At 36.3% G+C, this 22,974-nt stretch overlaps 2 protein-coding genes and 1 long non-coding RNA gene across 10 annotated transcripts in view; 2 read left to right on the top strand and 1 right to left on the bottom strand.

Moving 5' to 3' along the window:
• Positions 1 to 16,116, bottom strand: part of FAM133A (family with sequence similarity 133 member A) — a 48,620-nt gene extending 32,504 nt beyond the window's left edge. The window contains exons 1-2 of one of the 7 annotated variants that reach the window (XM_023634319.2): positions 15,534 to 16,116; positions 10,344 to 10,413 (exon numbers count right to left, since the gene is read on the bottom strand). The gene's annotated coding sequence lies outside the window, so the exon portion shown is untranslated. Of the gene's footprint in view, positions 1 to 3,670; positions 3,709 to 7,001; positions 7,062 to 10,343; positions 10,414 to 10,808; positions 11,304 to 15,533 lie in introns of those variants that run through there. The other 6 variants (XM_014729014.3, XM_023634318.2, XM_070258481.1 and 3 more) reach the window with 6 other exon arrangements.
• NAP1L3 (nucleosome assembly protein 1 like 3) lies at positions 11,751 to 13,160 on the top strand. The gene has a single exon (NM_001257182.1). It carries the CDS (start codon positions 11,751 to 11,753, stop codon positions 13,158 to 13,160), a length of 1,410 nt encoding a protein of 469 aa, NP_001244111.1.
• Positions 15,743 to 22,974, top strand: part of LOC111771643 (uncharacterized) — a 642,377-nt gene continuing 635,145 nt past the window's right edge. For both annotated transcript variants that reach the window (XR_011435060.1, XR_011435061.1), the window contains exons 1-2: positions 15,743 to 15,951; positions 18,216 to 18,303. This is a non-coding gene — a long non-coding RNA (uncharacterized lncRNA). The remainder of the gene's footprint in view (positions 15,952 to 18,215; positions 18,304 to 22,974) is intronic.

The raw sequence follows: 22,974 nt of genomic DNA, 5'->3' as shown, positions 1-22,974 counted from the left end.
CCATCAAGGAAACAAAGAAATATATGGTACATGATCTCTCCTCTGAAAAAGTTTATAATCTTGCTGGGAGAAATAAGGCACACGAAGGATAAGACAATACAAGATTACCATTCAAAAAAAGATGTCAAGAGGCAATCTATGATTAAGAGGAAATGAGGAAATAGAAAATCAGTGATTCAGGGATCAGAAAAAGAGCCGAACTGAGTCTTAGAAGAGATAAGTTGAATATTAAAATGTGAGAGACGTTGAGAGCATTTCAGGCAGGGAAAATGGACTCAGAAGGAAAGAGATGAGAAATCAGGATTTATGCATAGGTTTGGGGAGACAACTAAGTTTGAAAAGATAAGTTGAGGCCAGAAAGTGGATGGCCATGAATGTCTGATTAAGTTGTCCAGAATTTATCCTGTTAAAGTAGCCATTTACTGAGCACCTACTGTGCGACTGGTGGTTTACATGCATAGTAAACATTTCTTGTATGCTGGATATTGGGCATCCATTTCCTTAATCTTATAGTACTCTGATTCTCTTTCGAGAAGAGTCCAGTGAGACTATAACTAGAGGCCTTCCTCTCCTGTAGCAAAGGGGCAAGCAGTTAAATTGAAAATCACCAAAGTTCCAGTTTATCTCATCCTTAACATCATGATTAGACTATTCTGGTTATGAGGCTTGTGTTTTCTGCTTCCTAGGTATCCAGAGCTACTTCAGTTCCCGCCTATTTCCAGACCTGACTCAATAGCCTTCCACAGACTCTGTGAGACTCTGTTATTTTTCCAATGAATTAAATTTTGGGTAAGATAACCAGAGTTGATTTATGTTGCTTACAACTAAAAAGCTCTAATTAGTACGGTTATATATTATTTTCTACATTTCACTGATAAGGAGACTGTGGATTAGTGAGACTAAGTAATTTGCCAAGGCAAGACAGCTAACAAGTGGCAAATGTAGGGATGTTTGATTCTTAAATCTATAAAATCACTTACCAGAGGCTGCATGGAATGACCAAAGCTTAAACTCTAGTCTGTCTAACTTCAAAGTTGGTGTTTTTTCCCTATATCATTCTACCTTTCAATGAGGATTCACTGCAGATTTTCAAGAAGGGTATGGCATAATGAAAATGGCATTTTAGAAAAGTTAATTTCACAGCAGAATATAGGCTGGAAGGGAAACAAGAGAGCTTGAGGTAGGGAGATAAGTGATGAGGATGAGGTAAATAACCCAGATGGGAAATGACAGAGGTCTGAAATAGTGAAATGAGAGCTGGAATGCAGGAGAGTGTAGAAGGGAATAGTTACTAGAATACTTTATCAGTCATAGCTATCTCTTTGAAATGTGCATCCCATTAAATTTTTTTTTATTATTTTATAATAACTTCGGTTCAGTGATTTCAAATTTCAGTCCAGTAAACATATGTCATTTACAGAATTAAACAAAATCTCTTAGTAAGCATATTGTAAACTTATAAGCAAATGTACATCATCAGCAGCTAAATTATGTATACATCACTTGTGGAAAAATGCAATTTGCCTAGTAATTTTATGACCAAGCAACATTTTATGGCTTGAAATTTATTCAGATCGTCACAAAACTACAGGAAAAAAAGGATACCACAAAATCCAAATAGATATTTGTAGGAATTGGCTAAAGTTTTTCCCACAAAGGTAAAAATAAACTTTTCAGAAGAATGATTGATCCACTCATGATCTTCATTTTCAAGGCAGCACAAGTCTTTAGAAGCAAGAGTCATTTTCTCCACTAAAAATGGCTGTACAAGTTAATAGGAGAAATAACATGAGTTTCAAAATAAAAGGAAAGAAAATAATTTGATTGAAAGAAAATTTAAAATAGTTAGATTGCGAGCACAACGGAAAGGAGGGCAGTGCTGCCAGCCCCAGAATTTGTTTTTTAATGTCCTACCGGAAAGGAAAATTCAATGTGACATGTAGGTGATGCATAATTCAAATAACAAGGCTCTGATAATAATAAAAAAATTAACCTGATCCTCCTGGTGGCCTTTTTAATAATTATTTGACTTTATTTTATTGTGGTAAAAACCCTTAACATGAGATCTATCCTACTAACAAATTTTAAGCGTATAATACGTTATTGTGGACTATACGTACAATGTTGCACAAGAGGTCTTTAGAGTTTATTCATCTTACTTAACTGACACTTTATGAGTAGCCATTTTTATGATATCCAGAGTATAATTTGTTGAAAAGGGATGCCCTGATATTTTGATATATATTTTCCTTTAAATTCTTATTATTTGTAAAGCAATTTTCAGATAACTGTTCTCTGGAAATCTTATTAAAGAAAATTCCAATGACAGAGAGTTAAGTAAACAAACATTTTAATTTAATATTAAATACGGATCCTCATTAGATTCCAGAGTTTTCATTCTGAAGTCTCTGCATAGCCTCCTGGCTATTAATAAAGTGTGTAAGATGCTTCTATTTAGAAATTGATTGCTAAAACACTAATTCTTTAAATTCTGAAAATTCAGTAAACTAATGTGACTTGCTGTATGGCAGTTATGCACCAGTAAATTTGGCACATTTAGGGGACAATTGTTGAATAAAAGTAGGATGTAATTAAAGGCTAAAAATGGTTTTTACTTCAGCAGCAAGTGAAAACAGTCCTGCTATGAGGAAGCCAGTTCATTAGTTCAAGAAGTTTCTTAGTACTAAGTGTGTTCTTGTGTAGAGCAACACTCTGTGCAAGGATGGAGAGTTATACATCAGAAAATATCTAGGTCCTGTCTTAGGGAAATTTAAAATACACTTCGGAAAAGAACGTGTATGTGTACATATAAGAAATGACCCATATGGCTCTGTTATAATGTTTATCAAAAAGCATAGAAAAATGTAATGTAGTCTGAGTAAATAAGCCTTAAAAGAAATGAAGAATTAAAGAACTACATTACACTAGGAAAGCATTCCTGGAGAAGATTAGTAAGGAAGATAGAATTCACTGATTGAGCACTTACCATCTTCTAAGCATTTTACATGTATTATGCTATTTAAAGCTCACCATGGCTCTGTGAGGTAGGTACTATTATTATTCTCATCTTACAGATGAGGAAATTGAGGCAAAATGAGTTGAGAAATTTGCCGAAGGTCACCAAAGAGTAAAAGACACAGCTTATGCTTATACTTGTAGGTCTGATTCCGGACAGTAGAGTATCACTAAAATTATGGGATTAGAGCAGGGATGTGATAAGTGCTTTTAGGAAGATGTTTCAAAGAACTATGTATAGCATATATTAGAAGCCAGGGAAGAGCACCGAGGCAGCTGCAAGCAGACTGGTCATTTAGTCTAATAATTTATATAATTCTTTCTTTATGTCATTTTTAACCTTTTTTTCCAGAGAAGGGTAGACACATTCTCATGATGTCAGATAATGAAACTGTATTAATTAGAGCATTTGGTTACCTCTAAACAGAGAATACTTAGTCTTTTAGACAGAAAAACATCAGTTACAAAAGAAGACAGATAAACCTGCTCAATATTATAATTTTGAAATTTTGGTTACATCTGTTCTAAGAGACTCACTCAAGCAAAGTAATGAATCTGGAGAATTTATGGCTCCATTTCTTGTTTCTTTCTCTGTATTAATCAGATTTTTTGATGAAAACTAAAAGCTAGTTCATCATTCTGTTCATTTACTCACTTGTAGTCAGTCGTGATGCAATTTCCTCACTTCTCTTTCATTGCTGAATTAGAGAATAGTGAAGTGTTAGCTATCTTCACCTTGAAAATATTAATACCATATTTGCTGAAGCATTAGTCTTTACTACATGCTAAGCATATAATTTAATTGAAAAGCCTGCCACAGTGGAGAATAACTAAACCAAGGATATTAGTTCTCACCATAACAACAAAATGTGAGTTTGGGTCACAAGGCAAATTCAACTTATTTTCTAAGTTCAAATGGATGGTGCACGTATAAAACACCGCAACTCAAGCTGATTAAAATCATGAGCCTTTGCCCTGGATCATACTTATTTAATTGGGATAGGAATCCGTATGTGGCCCTGTGAATGGCATAATAATAGAAAACACTTATTGAGCCTTTATGCATCTGATAAATAATTTATATAGATTCTCCCCTTAATTCTTAAAAAACTACCCTATGGGGCACTTCCTATCATTATCCTCTTTTTAAAGATAACATAACCCATGAGAGGGTTGGAGATGTGTGACTTGTCCAGGGTCATACAGACAGCGAGCGGAAGGATTTAAATGCAGGTAGTCTGACCCCAGAGCCTCTGCTGTTGCCTGAAACTCACAGGAAAATGGATCAGATCATCATAGGACATCTTCCTGGGTGCCAATTTTACTCAGGAACAAGGACTCTTACATAAAAACTAATGTTAATAAATTATGGAATACAAGTCAAATACTGAAAAGAAATTTATAGTTAAAATGTATAGATTTCAAGGAGTTTCCTGCTTTCAATGGGCAGCTTCAGGCCATACCTTCAGGCTCCCCAAAGTACAGTTTCCTCTGCTGCTAGGGATACTTCAATGGAAAAATTCCTAGGATATTTTTCATTTAATTGTAGATTGGATACATTGGCATTTACTTTAAGCTCTGACCTCCCAGTGTTTGGCTGTTAACCAAATAAAGTCATTAAGCATGTAAGAATTAATGAAAATCATCTTTTTCATTAAATTAGCTTGTTCTAGTATACCCTGTCAGTTCAAGTCAAGACTGTTGTGTAAGCCGGAGGAACTCAAAGACTGGTGCCTCTAAGGGTACTAACACCATGAGAACATAACTATTACCAGGGGAATGGAAGAGTGGCCACGGGTGTCACTTATCTCCAGTTTCAGCACCTCTGTCCAGAAGTTTGTTCACTTTTGCTCATTAACGATGGTATAGTAGAGTGGTTAAGAACTCAAAATCTTGAATCAAACCATCTGGTTTCATATCTGGGCTCTTTCAATTATAAACTATATGACCTTGAACAAGTTATCCACTTAGCATTCATTGAAGATACTAAGGATGATATGAGGATAACATCATATAAAGATAGTATGAGGGGCCGGCTTCGTGGCCGAGTGGTTAAGTTTGTGCGCTGCGTTGCGGCAGCCCAGGGTTCGGATCCTGGGTGCGGACATGGCACCGCTTGTCAGGCCACGTTGAGGCGGCGTCCCACATCCCACAACTAGAAGGACCTGCAACTAAGATATACAACTGTGTACGGGGCGGGGGGGGGGGGGGGGGGTTGGGGAGATAAAGCAGAAAAAAAAAAAACAAAGAGATTGGCAACACTTCTTAGCCCAGGTGCCAATCTTTAAAAAAAAAAAAAAAGTATGAGGATGATAATAAACCCCTCAATGGGTTTATTAAAATGAAATAGTAAAAGTAAAGCACTTAGTCTAGTGTCTGATACAGAGAAAGTGATAAAGTTAGTTCTTATTATCCAGTCATAATTATAAACACTTACAACATAATTCTTAGGATAACTATCTATTGCTAGAGGACCTGAACAATCTTTACCCCTTAATCTGCCGCTAAACCAAAATCATTAACATTTGTGAAAATGACTTTTTGAATACCTAATAATATATGTGAAGTGTGTTAACTGTGAAATTGTAATGACAAATACCTGGAAACACCTAGAATGTCCATCTAACAGGCAAAGTGTCGATTTCCCCAGTCTGTTTAAGGAGATTGGACTAGATGATCTCTAAAATCCCTTCCACTTCTAATAAGGACAATATTTTCGCACAGTTGTTAGGCTTGAGATCATTACTCTAAGTAATAGAAAATAAAAAAGGAAATCTAAGGTATTAGGTGAGCATTTATAACTAAGTCACAATGCACAGTTTTCTAAACTTAACCAACACATAAAAAGTAAAAAACGTTATTAATATTAAAAAGTCATTATTTAACACATTGAGACTTATATTTTAAGATATATGTAGTTAATTGTATGTAAACTTTATACTCCTAGCCTTCAAATGTGACAAAAATAAATAGTATCAAAAATGAACATGAGATACAAGTTTGAGGTTTAGATAATGAAGATTGTATAATTTAGGACTGTCAGGAAGTTTGAAAGCTTTCAAGAAAGAAAGGGGTTTGTGTGTGATGTAAAATATTAAAACAACACTTGTCATTTAATTTTATTAAAATTGTGTTGATTTTTTTCTTCCTTTGAAATAGCAGGAGACATTCTGTGGGCAGATAATGCCAAGCAGGATGAGTGGCTATTTGACCTTAGAACTATCAAGACCTAATATTATTATTAATGTCAAGGAGTTGTCAACATCCATGAAATTTCCACTTTCATGCATATTAGAGTTGGAAAATCTCTATTTGTAGATTTCTATGCTGCTTCCAAAATAGAAGTGACAGCATAGTCAGAAAGAAATGCTGTGAGTGGCTTGCGACTATATAATATGAAAGCTCTCCTTACACATAATCTTGATAAATAATTATATTATGAAAAATATCAAACAAAATTGAATTTGAGTTTCATGTGCCATTATTAGCCCCATTTTAGAGAGGGAGAATAGAGGTAATAAAAGTGAGGTAGCCTGTCCAATATCTAATACAACTAATGAGAGGAAAAACCAGCATCCATGCCCAACAATTCTGACTCCAGAACCTACACTAAAATCACTTAGGTTATAATGTCCCACTAAAGGAATCAAATACTGATTGACTTGATTATTATCGGGATTCTACTCTTTTAAACTCTAAGAAAGGGTTTTGTGAATTGTGTGTATGTTGTTTGAAACAAAAATGACCGTTATCTCTGAAGAGCTGAAGGATATGTATTTGTTCCTCCCAGCAGGAAGATTTGCAGTACTGTAAGACTCAATTTTCCCCAGAGGACGCTCTTAATCAAATTAATTAAATTTATTTTGGTATTCTGGATGAAAATTGGCAGAAAATGTCAATTTTGGCTTCTTCTACATTGTCCAAATAAAATGCAAAATTAAGAAATAGTTACTGTAGTCATATATACATGCGTGGATATTGCTCACCATTCAAATACTTCGAATTTTTCCTCCTTTTTTAGTAGAATTAAATAAAATGTTTCCAAAAAAGGTTTGCTTTATTCGAATTTTAGTGTGGGAATTCTTCAAAGGAGTACTATGGGAAAAAGATTCTTGACTGCCCTTGTAAAAGTGTCCCTCTGTGATAGGGATTTACATTTTTGAACAATGTATGCTATTTTTGTTGAAAACTAGCATTAGGACAAATATCCAAAAAAGTAGCTGATTTTCCTTCCCTGCCATTGCATTAATTGTAACTGCCCTTTTAAACTCCATGCAGTTAAGGCTATGGTGTCAGAAATGTAATTCACAAATATTTCCTTTAAAAATGAAATGTAATAGCCACATACGATATTCTATTCATTTGTGTGTATCTGTACTTTAGGAATGAGTATGGAATGAGATAATTTTGCTTTGAAAACCATAGCGTGAAATAATAACCAAGTTTTTATTGCTATTCCTTTTTTAACTATAACTTATCAACAGCTTGAGAATACTTTTTACTTACATTTTAGCAAACAGGTCTTTCTTATCAAAAGCGAGAACAACAAAGGCATTATTTGTGCTCCTGAATAATGGAGCTACCATTCCTGTGGCTGGACTGTAGACAGCCACACACTGGCAACTCCACAAAATAGAGGAGTATTTGTGTTTCTTGTTTCTATTTGTTTTCTAGGTTATTACTGCGGTTATTTGCCCCTTTCTCTCAGATATTTGAGAGCAGAAAGGAAAGGTGAACGATGAAGACTCAGCTGCTGTAACTGTCTGCACTGTAATGAAATTCTGTTATCCCACAACTTGGTTCTCGTTCTCTCCCAAACATAACTAACAAATATTTACCAAACAGGTGATTAAAATCAGTACGCAATGGAACAGAAAAAAAGAGGCTAACATATACCCACACATATATGGACAATTAATTTTTGACAAAGGTACAAAGGTAATTCAGTTGAGAAAGGACTGTCTTCAACAATTAAAGCTAGAACAATTAGATATATATATGTGAAAAAAATTCAATCCATATCTTGTACCACATACAGAAATAGATCATATCTAAATATAAAACCTAAAAGTGTAAAACTTCTAAAGAAAGTAGAAGCATATCTTTGTGACTTTGGGCTAGGCAAAGATTTCTTAGAGATGATACCAAAAGCATGGTCCATAAAGGAAAAAAAAAAGATGATAAATTGGACTTCATCAAAATTGCTCACCAAACTTCTGCTCTTTGAAAAACTGTGGAAGGCACTATTAAGAAGATGAAAAGAAAATCCACAGATTGGGAGAAAATATTTGCAGAGCTTATATCTGATAAAATACTTGTATCCAGAGTACATAAAGAATTCTCAAAACTCAACAGTAAGATGACAACCCAATAGAAAAATGGGCAAAATACAAACAGACACTTCACCAAAGAAGATATGTGGATGGTAAATCAGTACATAAAAAGATGTTCAACATCATTAGTCATTAGGAAAATGCAAAGTAAAACCATAATGAGATACTACTGCACACCTATTAAAATGACTAAATTTAAAAAGATTGACCATACTAAGTGTTGACACTCGTCATGGGAATGCAAAATTGTACCGCTTTGCCAAACAGCTAATTTCTTAAAAAGTTAAACAAACACATACCATGTGATTCAGTGTTTCTACTCCTAGGTATTTTTCTAAAAGAAATGAAAGTATATGTCCATACAAAGACTTATATAGAAATGAACATAGCAGCTCTGTTCATAGCAGCCCTAAACTCAAAACACAAATGTCTATCAATAAATTGTGGTATATCCAAGTAATGGATAACTATTCAGCAACAAAATAGGAAAATGACTCTTCATGCACATAGTGACATGGATGAATCTCAAAATAATTGTGCTAAGTGAAAGAAGACAAGTAAAAAGAGGAATATATTACATTATTCCATTTATATAACATCCTAGAAAATACAAACTAATCTACAGAAACAGAGATCTTTATTATAATTTTTATTTATTAGATTTTATTTACTAATAAAAATAAATATATTTTTAAAAATCTGGATCCATAACTCATTTCTTACTCCAAAATACTAACTCCTGATGGTACAAAGTTTAACTTATATATCAAACCATTAAAGTGCTATAAAAATATAAGAGCACTCATTAAAAAAAAGATGTCCATCATTTTAAATGAAAATAAGTTGTAGAATAATATTTGTCATAACTCTATTGATTTAAATTATTTTCATAGTATATGTTTTGATTTAAATTATGAAATAAAAGTATAAGCATCCAATAAGTTTTATTAACCATTATATCACCATCCTCTACCACATGCGTTTGGCATATGGCAAGCACCACAACCTATTAGTTGAATGACTAAATGAACTCTTATGCTTTGTTGGTGGGACTGTAAATTGTGATAACTTTTCTGGAGAGAAGTTTGGCAATATGTATCAAAGAATAAAATGAGCATACAATTTATTCTGGCCCTCTCATTTCTAGGAACTCATCCCATGAGTAATATTCACAAGTGCATACAGTACGTATCCAGGGCTAATTTTTTTAAAAACAGGAAAAAAATATTTATGTTAGTGGAGAGATGGTGTGGGAAATAGCTGCCCTACAACAGGAATCTGGTTAAATAAATTAAGGCAAATATTTCCATGGAATATGTGTCTATTTCAAAATAAGATGTTGATTATTTACCATGAAAATATAGCCACAACTAATTGATAAGTGAGCAGATTACAAAATATAATATAATGTTACATAGATAAAACAGTATATATAAATAGGCAGATGTGTATATGTACAAAGAAATTTCTGGAAGGAAATGCATCAAAATGCTAATAATGATTATCGTTTAGTTGTTAAGATTGTGTATTTTTACTATCATTGGAATTTTCTATATTGTATTTTTTCTTTAAAACGCTTATATATTTTCACAATCAGAAATAAACAATAAAAGTAAATTCATTTACAAAATAGAAAACGTGTTTCATAGCTTTTTATAAAATACATGACTAAATGACGAAGCACAAATCCTATAATAAAAAAGTAACATAAAAGTTCATCTAATATTTCTCCTCATTTGAAATAAATAATTCATCATATTTTGTATTTTAATTTACTACTTGTATTCTATAAGTCGGTCTAGATAGTGAATGCGATTAATTAGGCTATTTTCTACATTAGTATGTCAAATCACCTCTGTAGATTTTTCTCCTTCCATAGAAATATCAAGACATCTTCCAATTAAGTCTTTAAAAGACTATATTCTGTGAAATTTTATTCAAATACAGGTAGGTAATTCTTGTCATTCATAAAAATGGGCTAAATATGTTCCTTACCTTTCAATGAAAAGTAAACACTGGTCTTTTTGGTTCTACCAAGGGAGTTGTTCTGTAGCAGAAAAGAATCCTGTAAATAAAAATAACAGATACTTGTTTTTAAACTCATTTTGCAAAAGTTTATTCACATATTACTGGACTTGTAAATCATACTTTAGTATGGCTAGAATTTTACAATGCTAGAAGGAAATTGGTGGTACATGACACCGTGAAGTAGACGCTGACAGAGGATGCACTTTCATCAGCACAAATTCCCCCTCCCATTCCGCTGTTTGTGGAACTGAAAACTGCTGCACAGATGTATAGAGCAAACCTTCTGCTTTTCAATAATACTACCTAACATTTGAATGCCCTTTTATTTTATCTGCAAGGTTTGAAGGGTTACGTGGCAAGTCAGCACGGTTGGGGTACATTTTACGCCAGCTTAAAGAGAGAAATATAGTAAAAATGGTGCAACTGACTCACGGCAACATGGGCTCGCAAACCTTGAAGATGGATAGAAACCAGGCTTGCCAAACATCACAGACAGCACTTACTAAAACTGCGACGTGGAATGCCATGCGCCTGCTTTCGAGCCCCTCCCCCCTTTGCCAATAAACGACTCTCCTTTCTTTTCCAATGTAAAAATACATGCTCATAGAATATTTAGACAAAAGAGATTTTTTAAAAAAATCATCCATAATCACACTACCCAATGATGCCATTTAGAGTATTCCAATTTTTTAAAAACAAGATTTTTGTCAAGAGGCCCCTGACAAACCAATCGGGAATTGAGGATGAGCGGATGGGAGAAAGATACTCCTCTTCCCCTGTTAGAGGCTATGGCTAGTATTTTTACCTAATATCTAAGCTTTTTTTGGAAGTATAAAACTATAAAGATAGAATTTTGAGTGGAAAAAACGTCTTCCAGGGGTGTGTGCCTCAGCTACCAAGGAGCGTCTGGGAAGGCGGGCGGAGCCTGAAGGGGGCGGTGCGTTTGGTCATTCATTGGGCTTAGGGGCTGTCAATCAAGCTTGCCCAGCAAATGAGGTGCGAGCTAAAGGCACACTGGGAACTAAATTAACGGGAGGTCTGACTGCGAGGGGAGGGGGCTGGCGATCTAAACTGCGAAGAGAACTTTGGGGTCTCGCACCGCGCTCTTGGGCTGCGGCGCGCCTCTCTCCGCCACAGCTGCAGCCTGGAGAGGCCTTGCCATCGCCGCTCTCGCTCAGGCCTCCGCTGCCGCTGTCACCTCAGCGCGATCGCCGCAGCCCAGCCCCGCCCCTAGCTACTGCTGCCTCCGCCGCTGCCACCTCCTCAGCCTGGACCGCCGCCGCCACCCATGCATCCGTGAGTCATTTTCTGCCCATCTCTGGGCGCGCGGTCTCAGCGGTAGTCACCACCTTAAGAGGTTTGCAGGCTTGCAAAATGGCAGAAGCGGATCTTAAGGTGGTCTCGGAACCTGCCGCGCAGGGGTTTGCTGAAGAGATGATGGCTAACTCCTCTAGCGATACTGGGGAAGAGTCTGACAGCAGTAGCTCGAGCAGAAGCACTAGTGGCAGCAGCAGTAGCCGCGGCCGCTTATATAGAAAGAAGAGGGTATCTGGGCCTTCCAGAAGGGTGCGACGGGCTCCGTCGGGTAAAAATTTCTTGGATCGGCTGCCCCCGGCAGTTAGAGATCGTGTGCAGGCGCTCCGAAATATTCAAGATGAATGTGACAAGGTAGACGCTCAGTTCTTAAAGGCAATTCACGATCTCGAAAGAAAGTATGCAGAACTCAGTAAGCCTCTCTATGATCGGCGATTTCAAATCATCAATGCAGAATATGAACCTACAGAAGAAGAATGTGAGTGGAATTCGGAGGATGAGGTGTTCAGCAGTGACGAGGAGGTGCAGGAAGACAGCCCTAGTGAAATGCCTGCCTTAGAAGGTGAGGAAGAAGACGACCCTCAAGAAAAACCCGAAGAAACGCCTGGAGAAAATGAGGTTCCTAACGACATTCCTGAGGCAAAGACTGAAGAAAAAGCAGAGTCTAAAGATTTTCTGGAGGGAAAGCCTGGAGTAAAAGAAGATCCTAAAGAAGTCCCCCAGGCAATGTCAGGAAGCAAAGAACAGCCTAAGGCAACAGAGGCTAAGGCAAGGACTGGAGTGAAAGAGGCTCCTAAAAGAGTTCCTGAAGTCAGGCCTCAAGAAAGAGTGAATCTTAAAAGAGCTCGGAAGGGAAAGCCTAAAAACGAAGATCCTAAAGGCATTCCTGACTACTGGCTGACTGTTTTAAAGAATGTTGACAAGCTCGGGCCCATGATTCAGAAGTATGACGAGCCTATTCTGAAGTTCTTGTCAGATGTTAGCCTGAAGTTCTCAAAACCTGGCCAGCCTATAAGTTACACATTTGAATTTTGTTTTCTACCCAATCCGTACTTCAGAGATGAGGTGCTGACCAAGACATATATAATAAAGTCGAAACCAGATCACGATGATCCCTTCTTCTCTTGGGGATGGGAAATCCAAGATTGCAAAGGCTGTAAGATAGACTGGAGGAGAGGAAAAGATGTTACCGTGACAACCACCCAGAGTCACAGAGCTGCTACTGGAGAAATTGAAATGCAGCCAAGAGTGGTTTCTACTGCATCATTCTTCAATTTCTTTAGCCCTCCTGAGATTCCCCAAATCGGAAAGCTAGAACCACGAGAAGATGCTATCCTTGATGAGGACTTTGAAATTGGTCAAATTTTACATGATAATGTCATCTTGAAATCAGTCTATTACTATACAGGAGAAGTCAACGGTACCTATGTTGATGGTAAACATTACAGAAACAGAAAATATCGAAAATAAAAAATAGGCCCTCTGAAAGAATTTTTAAGAATCTCAAAACTTCATGCAGAATGAAGCAGGTTTATATGGCACTGTCGGGGTGGGGGTGGGGGACCTGCCCTATAACCTCAACAGTAGTATTCCTTACAGTCTGGTGTTTTTGTATTTTCTTGGTAGTTAAAACATTGTCTAAAAGTGTCTTAAGTATCAGTTTATTCTATCTAGCCTGTTGTAGTGTAATATTCTTCAAAATATGTAAACTGCTGTCAGTTATCTAAAGCATGTTAGTTTGGTGCTACAGAGTTTTGATTTTTGTGAAGTCTCTGTCATGTTCCTACCAGCATATAGCTATGAAAACTGTCAGAATTGTTAACTGAGACAAATAGTTGCTTGAAAAAAAAACCAAAGTTCCTGAAGTATCAATGCAAGTGTTTTTTTTTTCTTTTTCCGGCCCTGAAAATTTAGGGTTTAAATATGCTTGCACTAGCTGTGCCTTCATTACTTTGTTATAGAAATACAGTACTTATACTAACTAGAACAGTGCATTGTGAAATTTAATTGCTTGAAAAAAGATTAGCATACATTTAAGAATGTCCATCAAGACCATATATGATATGACTGTGAGCTTGTTTATGTGACATAGTGGTCTATGAATTTAATCATAATGAAGTTATTGTTTACTGCCAAGGTGTTAATATGACATAGTACTTAATATGTTTTCTCATCTTATACTGTGTAATTGTAAACTCAAGTTACTAACCATGTTTTCTTTGTGTATGTTCTAATTTGCCTTTCACTGAAAATGATCACTTTATGTTCTTCTATTGCAACCTAAAATAAATAAATGTCAAATAAAGTGCATCTTACTTTGAAAATCTAGCATTTTCTCCTAATTATAAAAAGTGGGCCTATTATAGAAAAAGTAGAAAATACTGAGTAAAAGGGAAATTTTTAAAAAAGGTAACTATTATTAACATTCTGATATATTTCTCAGATCTTAGCACTTCTTTGGAGCATAGACATTCAAGTGATTGGAGAGAAATGGGACGGGGAGGAGGAGGGAAAGGGGAGAAGGGTGGGAGAAGTGAAAGTGGGGAGAGAGAGAGAAGAGGGAGGGGAGGGGAATGAGGTGAAGGAAAGGGGAGGAGGGTGGAAAGAGAAAAAGGTGGGTGAGAGAAGGAAGGGAGAGGGCAGGAGGAGGGTGGCACTGCGTGGGGATGGGGAAGAAGGAAGGGGAAGGGAGGAGTACCTCACCCTGAAAAGACATCTATATAAGCTGTTGCTTTCACTTCCATGAGTAGGATGGGTAAGTAAATGACCCAGGGCCACCCTCCATCCTGACTTGGGAGGAGGTCACACTCTCAAATGTGGCTCATTTTTTCTTATAGATGACATCATGTTCTTACCTCTTCTGCACCATGCAGCTGGTTACAGGGTAATTAGATCCTGAGATTTGGGTTTGAAGTTAGTGTGAGGTGGAGGCCCCTTAAACTCAGTTTACCAGAGAGCTTTGCACTGGGCACAAAGGCACATACAACAAATAATAAAGTGGTACCTTATTTCACATTTGCCATTTCCCCGCCCACATATATTTTCCTTCAAGACCTTAAAGGAAGGAGCTGTGGCAGGAGGAAGACTGTTTGGGAATCTCTGGGTCTCGAGGCATAAAATTACCTAATAGTCTTCCCAAATCCCACCATATATAGTTTAGTATCTTGCTTTTATCCCTGCTTAACAACAATTTCCCCTCCGTGTCTATGAATGTAAAAATATTACAACCCATGACATACTATGTTAGTCAATCACCTATGTTTGGATATTTAGGTTGTTATAATTTATACAAAATCAGGAAGAAAATTATTGCTTTTAGCAATACCACAGCAATTTTGAGAGTGCCTTTGTTTTATTTCTGAGATTTTTGCATCCATCAAGAATGAGTATGGCCGCAGATTTACTTATACACCAGGGCCAAAACGACGACTATAATAGCGTGTACTGGCTCACTGCTTCAGAGGTTCCCAAATCGGATACATACTGTGCTTCGCCATACATCACGGATGGCAGAGACCTTAAAACTTCTACATGGACTGCAACATCCTTATTGCATCTTAGAACACCTACTAAAGTATTTAGCCCCTTCCAGCTGTATATTTTTCAATATTAAAGGAACTCATGTCATTATAGAATATTTGCAAAATAGCAGAAATGCAGAAAATAAAAATCATTCAGAAGCACACTACAGGAAGATATGCCCTATACACAGATTGGTGTATTTCCTCCCAGTCTGTCTCTTGAATAGGTTTTATCACAAATTCTTGGCTTAAATCAAAAGGTGAGTTCAAGTTGAGTGCGTGTAAGAAGCTAATTGGAAAGACAGCTTACTGGTATCTTTACCTTTTCAGTTTAAGCGGCGGCGGGGGGTGGGGGGCCAGGTGCCAAGGATTTTTGAATCAGTAAAGCTGGAATTCAAGAAACGCAAGCGGTCTGTGGGAGATGCTTCAACCACCTAGGCTAGTGGAAGGTGGATAAAGCCGGGAAACTCGTTGGGCTCGCATATTTGTTGGACTGCAGTTTTGTCCATCACACTTGCTCAGCCAATGAATGATGAGCCGACTGGTAACGAAGCTCACTGGCAAGGGGTAGGGGCGTGAGAAAAGCTTTTACGGGGTCTTCTTCCGCGCTTTTTTTCTAGTGCGCTCTTTCCTTTTGCTGTGATTCAGGGCTGAGGACAGCTGCCCCCTTCTCTGCCCCGAACCTGATCGAGGAGGTCGTCACCTCTTCCTCCGCTGCTGTCGTCGCCACCTCATCCTTTGTGAGTTCTTCCCATCCTGAATTGGGCACTGAGCGTCCGCGGTAGTCACTCTAAAAGTTTGCTCTTTTCCTTTAACATGGCCGACTCAGTAATGAGGGGCTTTCGTAAGTAGTAGCAGAGGCTGCTGAAGAGGCAATGGAAGAAACTGTTGAGTTAAGTGAAGAAATGACAACACAGATAGTCACATGATTCAAATGCCCCATTCTGCCGAGGTCTAGCGATACTGGTGTCCTTGCCCTCAAAAAGCTTCAGGGCCGTGTGATTAGAAGCCGGTTTTGAAATGGAATTGCAGGCTCTTGAAAAAAAGTATAAACTCTCACTTGATGAGATGTTTGTGTCCACCGGCACATGTATTAGGACAACCTGCAGTATAACAACTTCTATACACTTAGGCATTGCTTTAAATTTTATGTGGTGTGTTTTTCGTAGAGTATATTTTTTAAATTAAAAAAATGAAATATTTAAGTATTAAAACACATAGCATTTAGAAGTATACTTTTGTTCAAGAGATGCAGAACACAGCAAATTCTCTAAGGCATCTTTGTTTATTGCTAGGTAGTTTAGTCCTTATGGTGTCTTTTTGTCATATAGCTTTTAGAGAATAACTGGGAAAATTATCAGAACTCTTCACTGAAGCTGATAACTACTTGGGGAAAAACACGCTTTAGTGTGTGTCTTGCCTCCAGCTCAGAAGTAGGAAGAGTTTAAGTCAACTTGCACCAGGTGTGTCTTCAGTATTGTGCTATAAAAATGACTTACTTATTATGCTCTGGTACATTACAAGATATTATCACTTGGATAAATAGCATAGAGTTAAGAATTTTCAAGAACAAAGTCTCCTAGATTATGCTTTTGAATTTTGCATGATGCAGGGATTTATAAAGAGAAAAATAAACATAATGAAGCTGTTATTTCCCTCTGTGGTGCTAATAAAAGTTATTGCTGTAAGTGTCTCTCTCATAGGTTACTCATGAGTTATGTAAAGTAAGGTGATTAATTTTTTCACTATGCATCACTGAAAGTTGTCACTTTATTCTTTTATTTCATCTTCTTCTGATTATGAAATATGTTCTTTATAGAAAATTTGGAAAATATACTACAAAGTAAAAATATTATTTTAAATAATTCTGCGTCCAAAGATAGCCACAGTTTATGTGAAAAAGTAATATCTATATTTATCTTTATTAACATGATAGCTACTCTTCTATCCCTTTCACTTTTCATTTAGTATATTTTGGGACCCTTTCTATATTAATGCACGTAAACCTCATTTTTTAAAACATATATTGAATGGATATACCATAATTTATTTCATCAGTTTCTTATGATGAGCACTTCGTTTAGAAGCATCTTTTTCTAATTGATTAGTAATTATAAGCGCTGTCTTTGCTGAAGGAAAAATGTTGCATATTTTGAAACACTTTCCCTTTTGATTTTGTTCAGTTTTTTTCTTTTTCCCTGCCAAAGAGTTTTAATATTACTATAGTCACCTTTATCTTTTTCTCATTATGGATTTTGAGTATGGCTTAGAAAGACCTTTCCACACCAAGATTATTTTTCTTAATTATTCATGTTTTTTTACAGTACTCTTATAGTTTCATTTAAAGCTTTAATCTTTCTGGAATAGCTTTGATGTAAAGATTGAGGCAGCTATAACACTTTTTCTTCTTAATGCAACTAACCAGTTGTTTTAACACCATTTACTCAATATTGAATATCCAATGTAATTGATTGCTGCCTTTATTATATAATCCATTCCCTAATGTGTTTGGACCTATTTCTGGACTGTTCTGTTCAGAAGTGTTATTCTTGCGCCAGTATAAATCTTTTAAAATATAAACTTCTCATATACATTTTATCTGGTGAGAATAATTCCTTATAAAATTTTTAAAGATTTTTTTTGATATTTTCATATATTTATTTTTCCACATAAACTGCCGTATCACTTTTTTTCAGGCTCCCGCCCCAAAGCCTATGGATATTTTGATTGGAGTTTGTTTGAATTTATAGATTCATTTACAGAGAATCAGGAATTTCATATTATTCAGTTTTCTTATCCAAGGATAAGATGTCTTTCTATTTAATCAAATCTTGTTTACTTCCTTCAGCAGAATTTTCAAGTTTACCTGTTAAAATTGTTAAAATTTTCAAAAATATTTAGAACCTGTTCCTCAGTTTCTTCTTCCTTTGTCTGCCTTTTGCTTATGCTATTTTGCTGCTTATTTTTAAATTGTCTATGCTTAGGCTTTCTCCCTTTTTTTCAGCTTTGAATGGGGCCAACTGTTTGCTGAAGTGTGATGTGTGAAGATGTCAGAGGAAATGAGCTTAAGCGTCTCAGGAGCTTCAATTCAGGTTTGTCTCATATCATTCTCTCTCCAAATTGTAATATCTTCTGCTGGAGGCCGTTTCTCTCCTCGATTTATGGTGGTCTCTCCTTCCTCAGCCCTCATCATCGCCAGCTTTGGAATGAGCAGTAGGTCAGCATGACTCACTGAAATGCCTTGAGTTAGAGGTGTTCTGTGGGGATCTTGTAGTTAATTTCTGCTCAACTGACTGGCCTGCATGTGTAGAGTTGCTTGTTGCTTGTCTCTCTCCTCATATTGAAGCAGTCTCCAGAGGCTCTCAGAAAAGGAAGATGATTTGCTGGTATAATTTCTCCTTTACTTCCGCTCCCCTTTTGTTTTGTGTTACGGAGCCGTTTTCCTAAGAGATCATTTCTTGATGCTTTGACTGTCTACCACCGGCCTAAATCAAATATTCAGGGCTTGAAGGCTTAAGGGAGTCTGTCTGCTGCCTGAGACCTGTGAAAGCAAGCGTTGACTCAGAGTCCTGCACTTTTTTGGTTCAAATTTCATTGTAACTGGAAGATATTCTTTCCAATGTGTGGCTTGGAATTGTGGCTATTTCTTTGACTTGAAGATCATTTCTGCCTTTATTTTTTATTTAGATGATTCTGATGCACAGGCAGGATTGAGAACCACAAAGCAATGTAGAGGGGAATCTCCAAGAGGGGAGTATGTAGTGTTCAGTTTATTAACAGTTCTCCTAACTGAATAGTATTCCTGAAATAACAGTTTGGTGAATTTGGCTTTGGCCAAATAGGTAAATTAGCCCAGCTTCGTCTATTGGTAAAAGCATCCTTAATCAACATTTTAAAAGACTTTTTATTTAGAGACAATTAAAGACTCACAGAAAGTTGCAAAAATAGTACAGAAAGGTCGTGTGTACCCTACACCCAACTGCTCCTAGTGGTAACACCTTGCATGACTGTAATACAATAACCAAACCAGGACATTAACATTGGGACATCTACAGACCTCATTCAGATTTTGCCAGATTTTGCCTGCATTCCTGTGTATGTGTGTGCATGTGTGTATCTCTGTGCAGTTTTACCACATGTTTAGATTCATGGAACTCCCACTACAATCAAGATTCAGAACTGTTCCATGACCACAAAGAAACTCCCTCGTACTAAGCTCCTCCCTCCTGTCCCTAACTTCTGGAAACCATTAATTTGTTCCCATTCTTGAAAGGAAAAAATTATACAGATGGTTATATAAATGAAATTATACAGTATGTAACCTTTTGAGATTGGCCTGTGTTCGCTTAGCAAAATAACCTTAAAATCCTTCCAAGTTGTACCTGAATCAATAAGTTGTTCTTTGTTTTGCTAAGTAGTATTCCAGCGTGTTAATCACTGATCTGTGACTATTCTATTGGAGAATAAAACCAGGTGGAAAGGAAACAGGACTGCCTGTGGCCAGAACCTCCTGTAGGGACAAAAGAACGAATTACAAGGTTTTCTTTCCTAAAATCTGAAAGCTTAATAGTATCAATAGAAAGTGCTTATGCAATGCTTGCTATGCACCAAGAATATACAAATTATTATTCATGTAATCCTTACAGCCTTATGAGGTAGGTACAGTTATTGTCTCTAGTTAACAAGTGGGGAGACTGAGGTACTGAGAGGTTAAGTAACTTGTCCAAGGTCACACAACTGGTAAGTGACAAAGCCAGGCTTTAAACGTGGTAGTCTGGCTCAAGTCTATGTTCTTAACTGCTCTATTATACCACCTCTCTACCATGTATACCACCTCTCTGCATGCTATGTCACCTAGAGAAACACCTTCCTTGTCCATATTCCAGACTAGATAGGGCCCATGGGAAGCAGCTGAGAGGAAATAAGTATAACCTGGAGGCAAAGGGGATGCCCGTCTATAGAGGAAAAATAAGAATTTCATCTTATCTAGCAGTGGTGCCCCCTGCATCTACTTGTAGTTCATGGTGGAATAACTTTATCAGGGTTTATAGCTTAGTGAGACCACAGGGTAGGGGTTAGACTCCAGGTCATATTCATCATACACAGGGGTGTGATGAGAACTGGCTTAGTAAATTTACATTTCAATTAAATGGAAGGTGATCCATTACTAGTAAAGATTTCTTTTGCCTTTCCAACTTCTTATATTTTTATTCCCTGTTTTCCTGTAGTTAGCAGCTTTTAAATCAATAGATGTAAGAAGGGAAAGAAGCTGAAAAAGTGATTTACTCCTCAGCATCCTCGAGCAGAACCCAAAGGGACATTTACAGGAATTGGGCATTGTAGGGGATGAAAGCATGGATTTGAAGTCTAATAGACTTCGTATTGACTCCCACTTTTGCCACTTATTGGCTGGGTGACCTTAATGCAAGTCGTTTAAGCCCTCTAATCCTCTTTTTTCAGATCTCTAAAATGGGACTGTTACCTGACTACTTCATAGAATTATTGTAAGGCTTAAATGTGGTACCGTTCATCAAACACGTAACATAGTTTAGCGTGAAGTAACCATTCAAATGATAATTATTGTTATTGCTATAATTAAGATGAGTGAGTTTTACTTGGAATTCCAAGTAAAATATCATGATGATAAAGATGTTAAAATTGGTATTACCTCTTCCAAGCCTGTCTGTTTTCAAGGAAAAAAACCCCTTTCTTTCATGGATTTCATGTAACTGTTCTTGTTCTTTCTTTGGTTTTTTTCCTCCTCACATCAATAGCTCTGCACTGATTCCTGGTAAGCACCTTACTTGCCTGCATCATCCCTGTATCTTCAGTCTTTCAAGGTCATTTTGAATTTTTATCCATTCCTCGAAAGAGCCAGTACTCTACCCAATCCGTTGCCTGACCAAAAGTCTATGACATAAACTCTTTTTTTTGGTAATGTTGAATACAACTGGACCTTTTCCAGACCCCAGATGCCCATTTCTATGTACGATAAGGATTTATAAACTATTTCCCTTGTGGAATGCTTTCCACAACCTCTTCTAGTTTGGGCCAGGATAGTAGCAAGGGACACACAAGACCGGTCAGTGATTTTCTTGCCATGGTTTCTAAAAATGTTCTTTTGGCCAGGGAATTTGTTTTTAAGAGTTGCTTGCAGAAGTTTAAGAGAACACAAGAGGTGAAAGGCAATGAACGGCATACCAGATAGCATCTACTTAAAACATATTTACTGCACCCCATACGAAATGAAATTTGAGGAAGGTAAAAATCTCTCGTGTAGTATTTTCCTTAAACTGTCACCTCTAAATACAAATTTAGGTAAAATATCACAATGTTAGATCTGCTGAAATTGTTATTAATTCACACCAACCTGTCTTGCTTTAAGGGAAAACATCCCTTTAAATGCAATAACAAAATAAAGATTATGGGAAGAAGATGCATTACTTATAATTATTTAGGTGTAATCCAAGTTTTAATAGAGTTTTTCAGTCTTTGTGTTGAAAGACATTTAAAAAATGCACCAGGATAAATAAATGACTTAAAATTTTTTTTTGTTATTTTTGGCTGGGTTCAGGATGCAAGGAAAGCATTTCAACAAGTGTAATATACTTTTAAATATTGGAAAAGTTGAATTTTCACAGCATAATTACCATATCAGTGAGTTGCCAGTGAATTGTTTGAAATTCTTTTTGCAAAGACTACAGCTGTTTTAATTAGGCTAAAGAGCTAGGGAAAGAACATAGCTATTTTTCAAAATCTGTATAGATGAAGAGGCTTTAGGAAAATGAATCCTGACTTATTGCAATTGGATCTATACTAATGGAACAATCTTTAAGCAACATGCGGGAAAGTATCAGAAAATTTCTCTACTTTAGGGAAATCTCCGGCTGATTTTCTGAACAGCAGTTTTGGAAATGTTAGATCTTTTCAAATGTTGTGTTTAGGTTTGTTTAGTTTGTGTTATTGAATATTCCCACATGTATAATTATTAGTGATAAAAATAACTTTTCAAGACCCAACAAAACAAATGCTATCTATTAAACTACATGCTTGAAGAAGTATTAACCCATTTCAAGATATTTTCATGAGGAAGCAAGAGATTACAAATGGTATTGGCATACCTCAATTATCAAAATATTTATATTTGAGAAGAGAATATTTAATTGTTTTATTTGGTACAGAAACACTTATTTGATATTAAATATGGCTTAAGTCTCTATATTGTCCGAATATTATCAATTTTTTGTAAACAAAAAGTGCGTATAGTAAAGTGCAGTAGTGTCAAAGTTTTGATACTCAGGGCAGATTAAAAAATTTTCATACACCAAAAATGTATTTGGTGATTTTTAAAAATATCAGAATTTGTTGATGTTTAAGATCCTTTACTTGGCCTGTTTTCTCTATCCAGCAACCTGCCTTGTGATACTTTTCCTGAGGGTATCTTGTATCTAAGGAAAAGTAGAAGAGAGAATAGTGGGTGACATACCTCATTCAATTTTAGGATCTGTCTTGATATTCTCAATTTAAAACCATACTAACACCATTTACAAAACAATGTATAAGATGAATGACAAACTTAGGAGAAAACTATTTGTAAAAGAAATGAATAGGCAATTCAGTAAAATATGTATTTTATGTCTGTTAGCCTTTTGGCTAATAAATATGAAAAATGGGCACCTGCACTACTAATGAAAAAGATGAAAATTAAAATAACAATGAGATACTGTTACTTACCTGTTTTGCTGGCAAAATTAAAATTTAAG

This window comes from Equus caballus, chromosome X (genome assembly GCF_041296265.1).
Source record: "Equus caballus isolate H_3958 breed thoroughbred chromosome X, TB-T2T, whole genome shotgun sequence".
Classification (NCBI taxonomy): Eukaryota; Metazoa; Chordata; class Mammalia; order Perissodactyla; family Equidae; genus Equus; species Equus caballus.
This window is presented reverse-complemented; position numbering and strand designations above follow the sequence as displayed.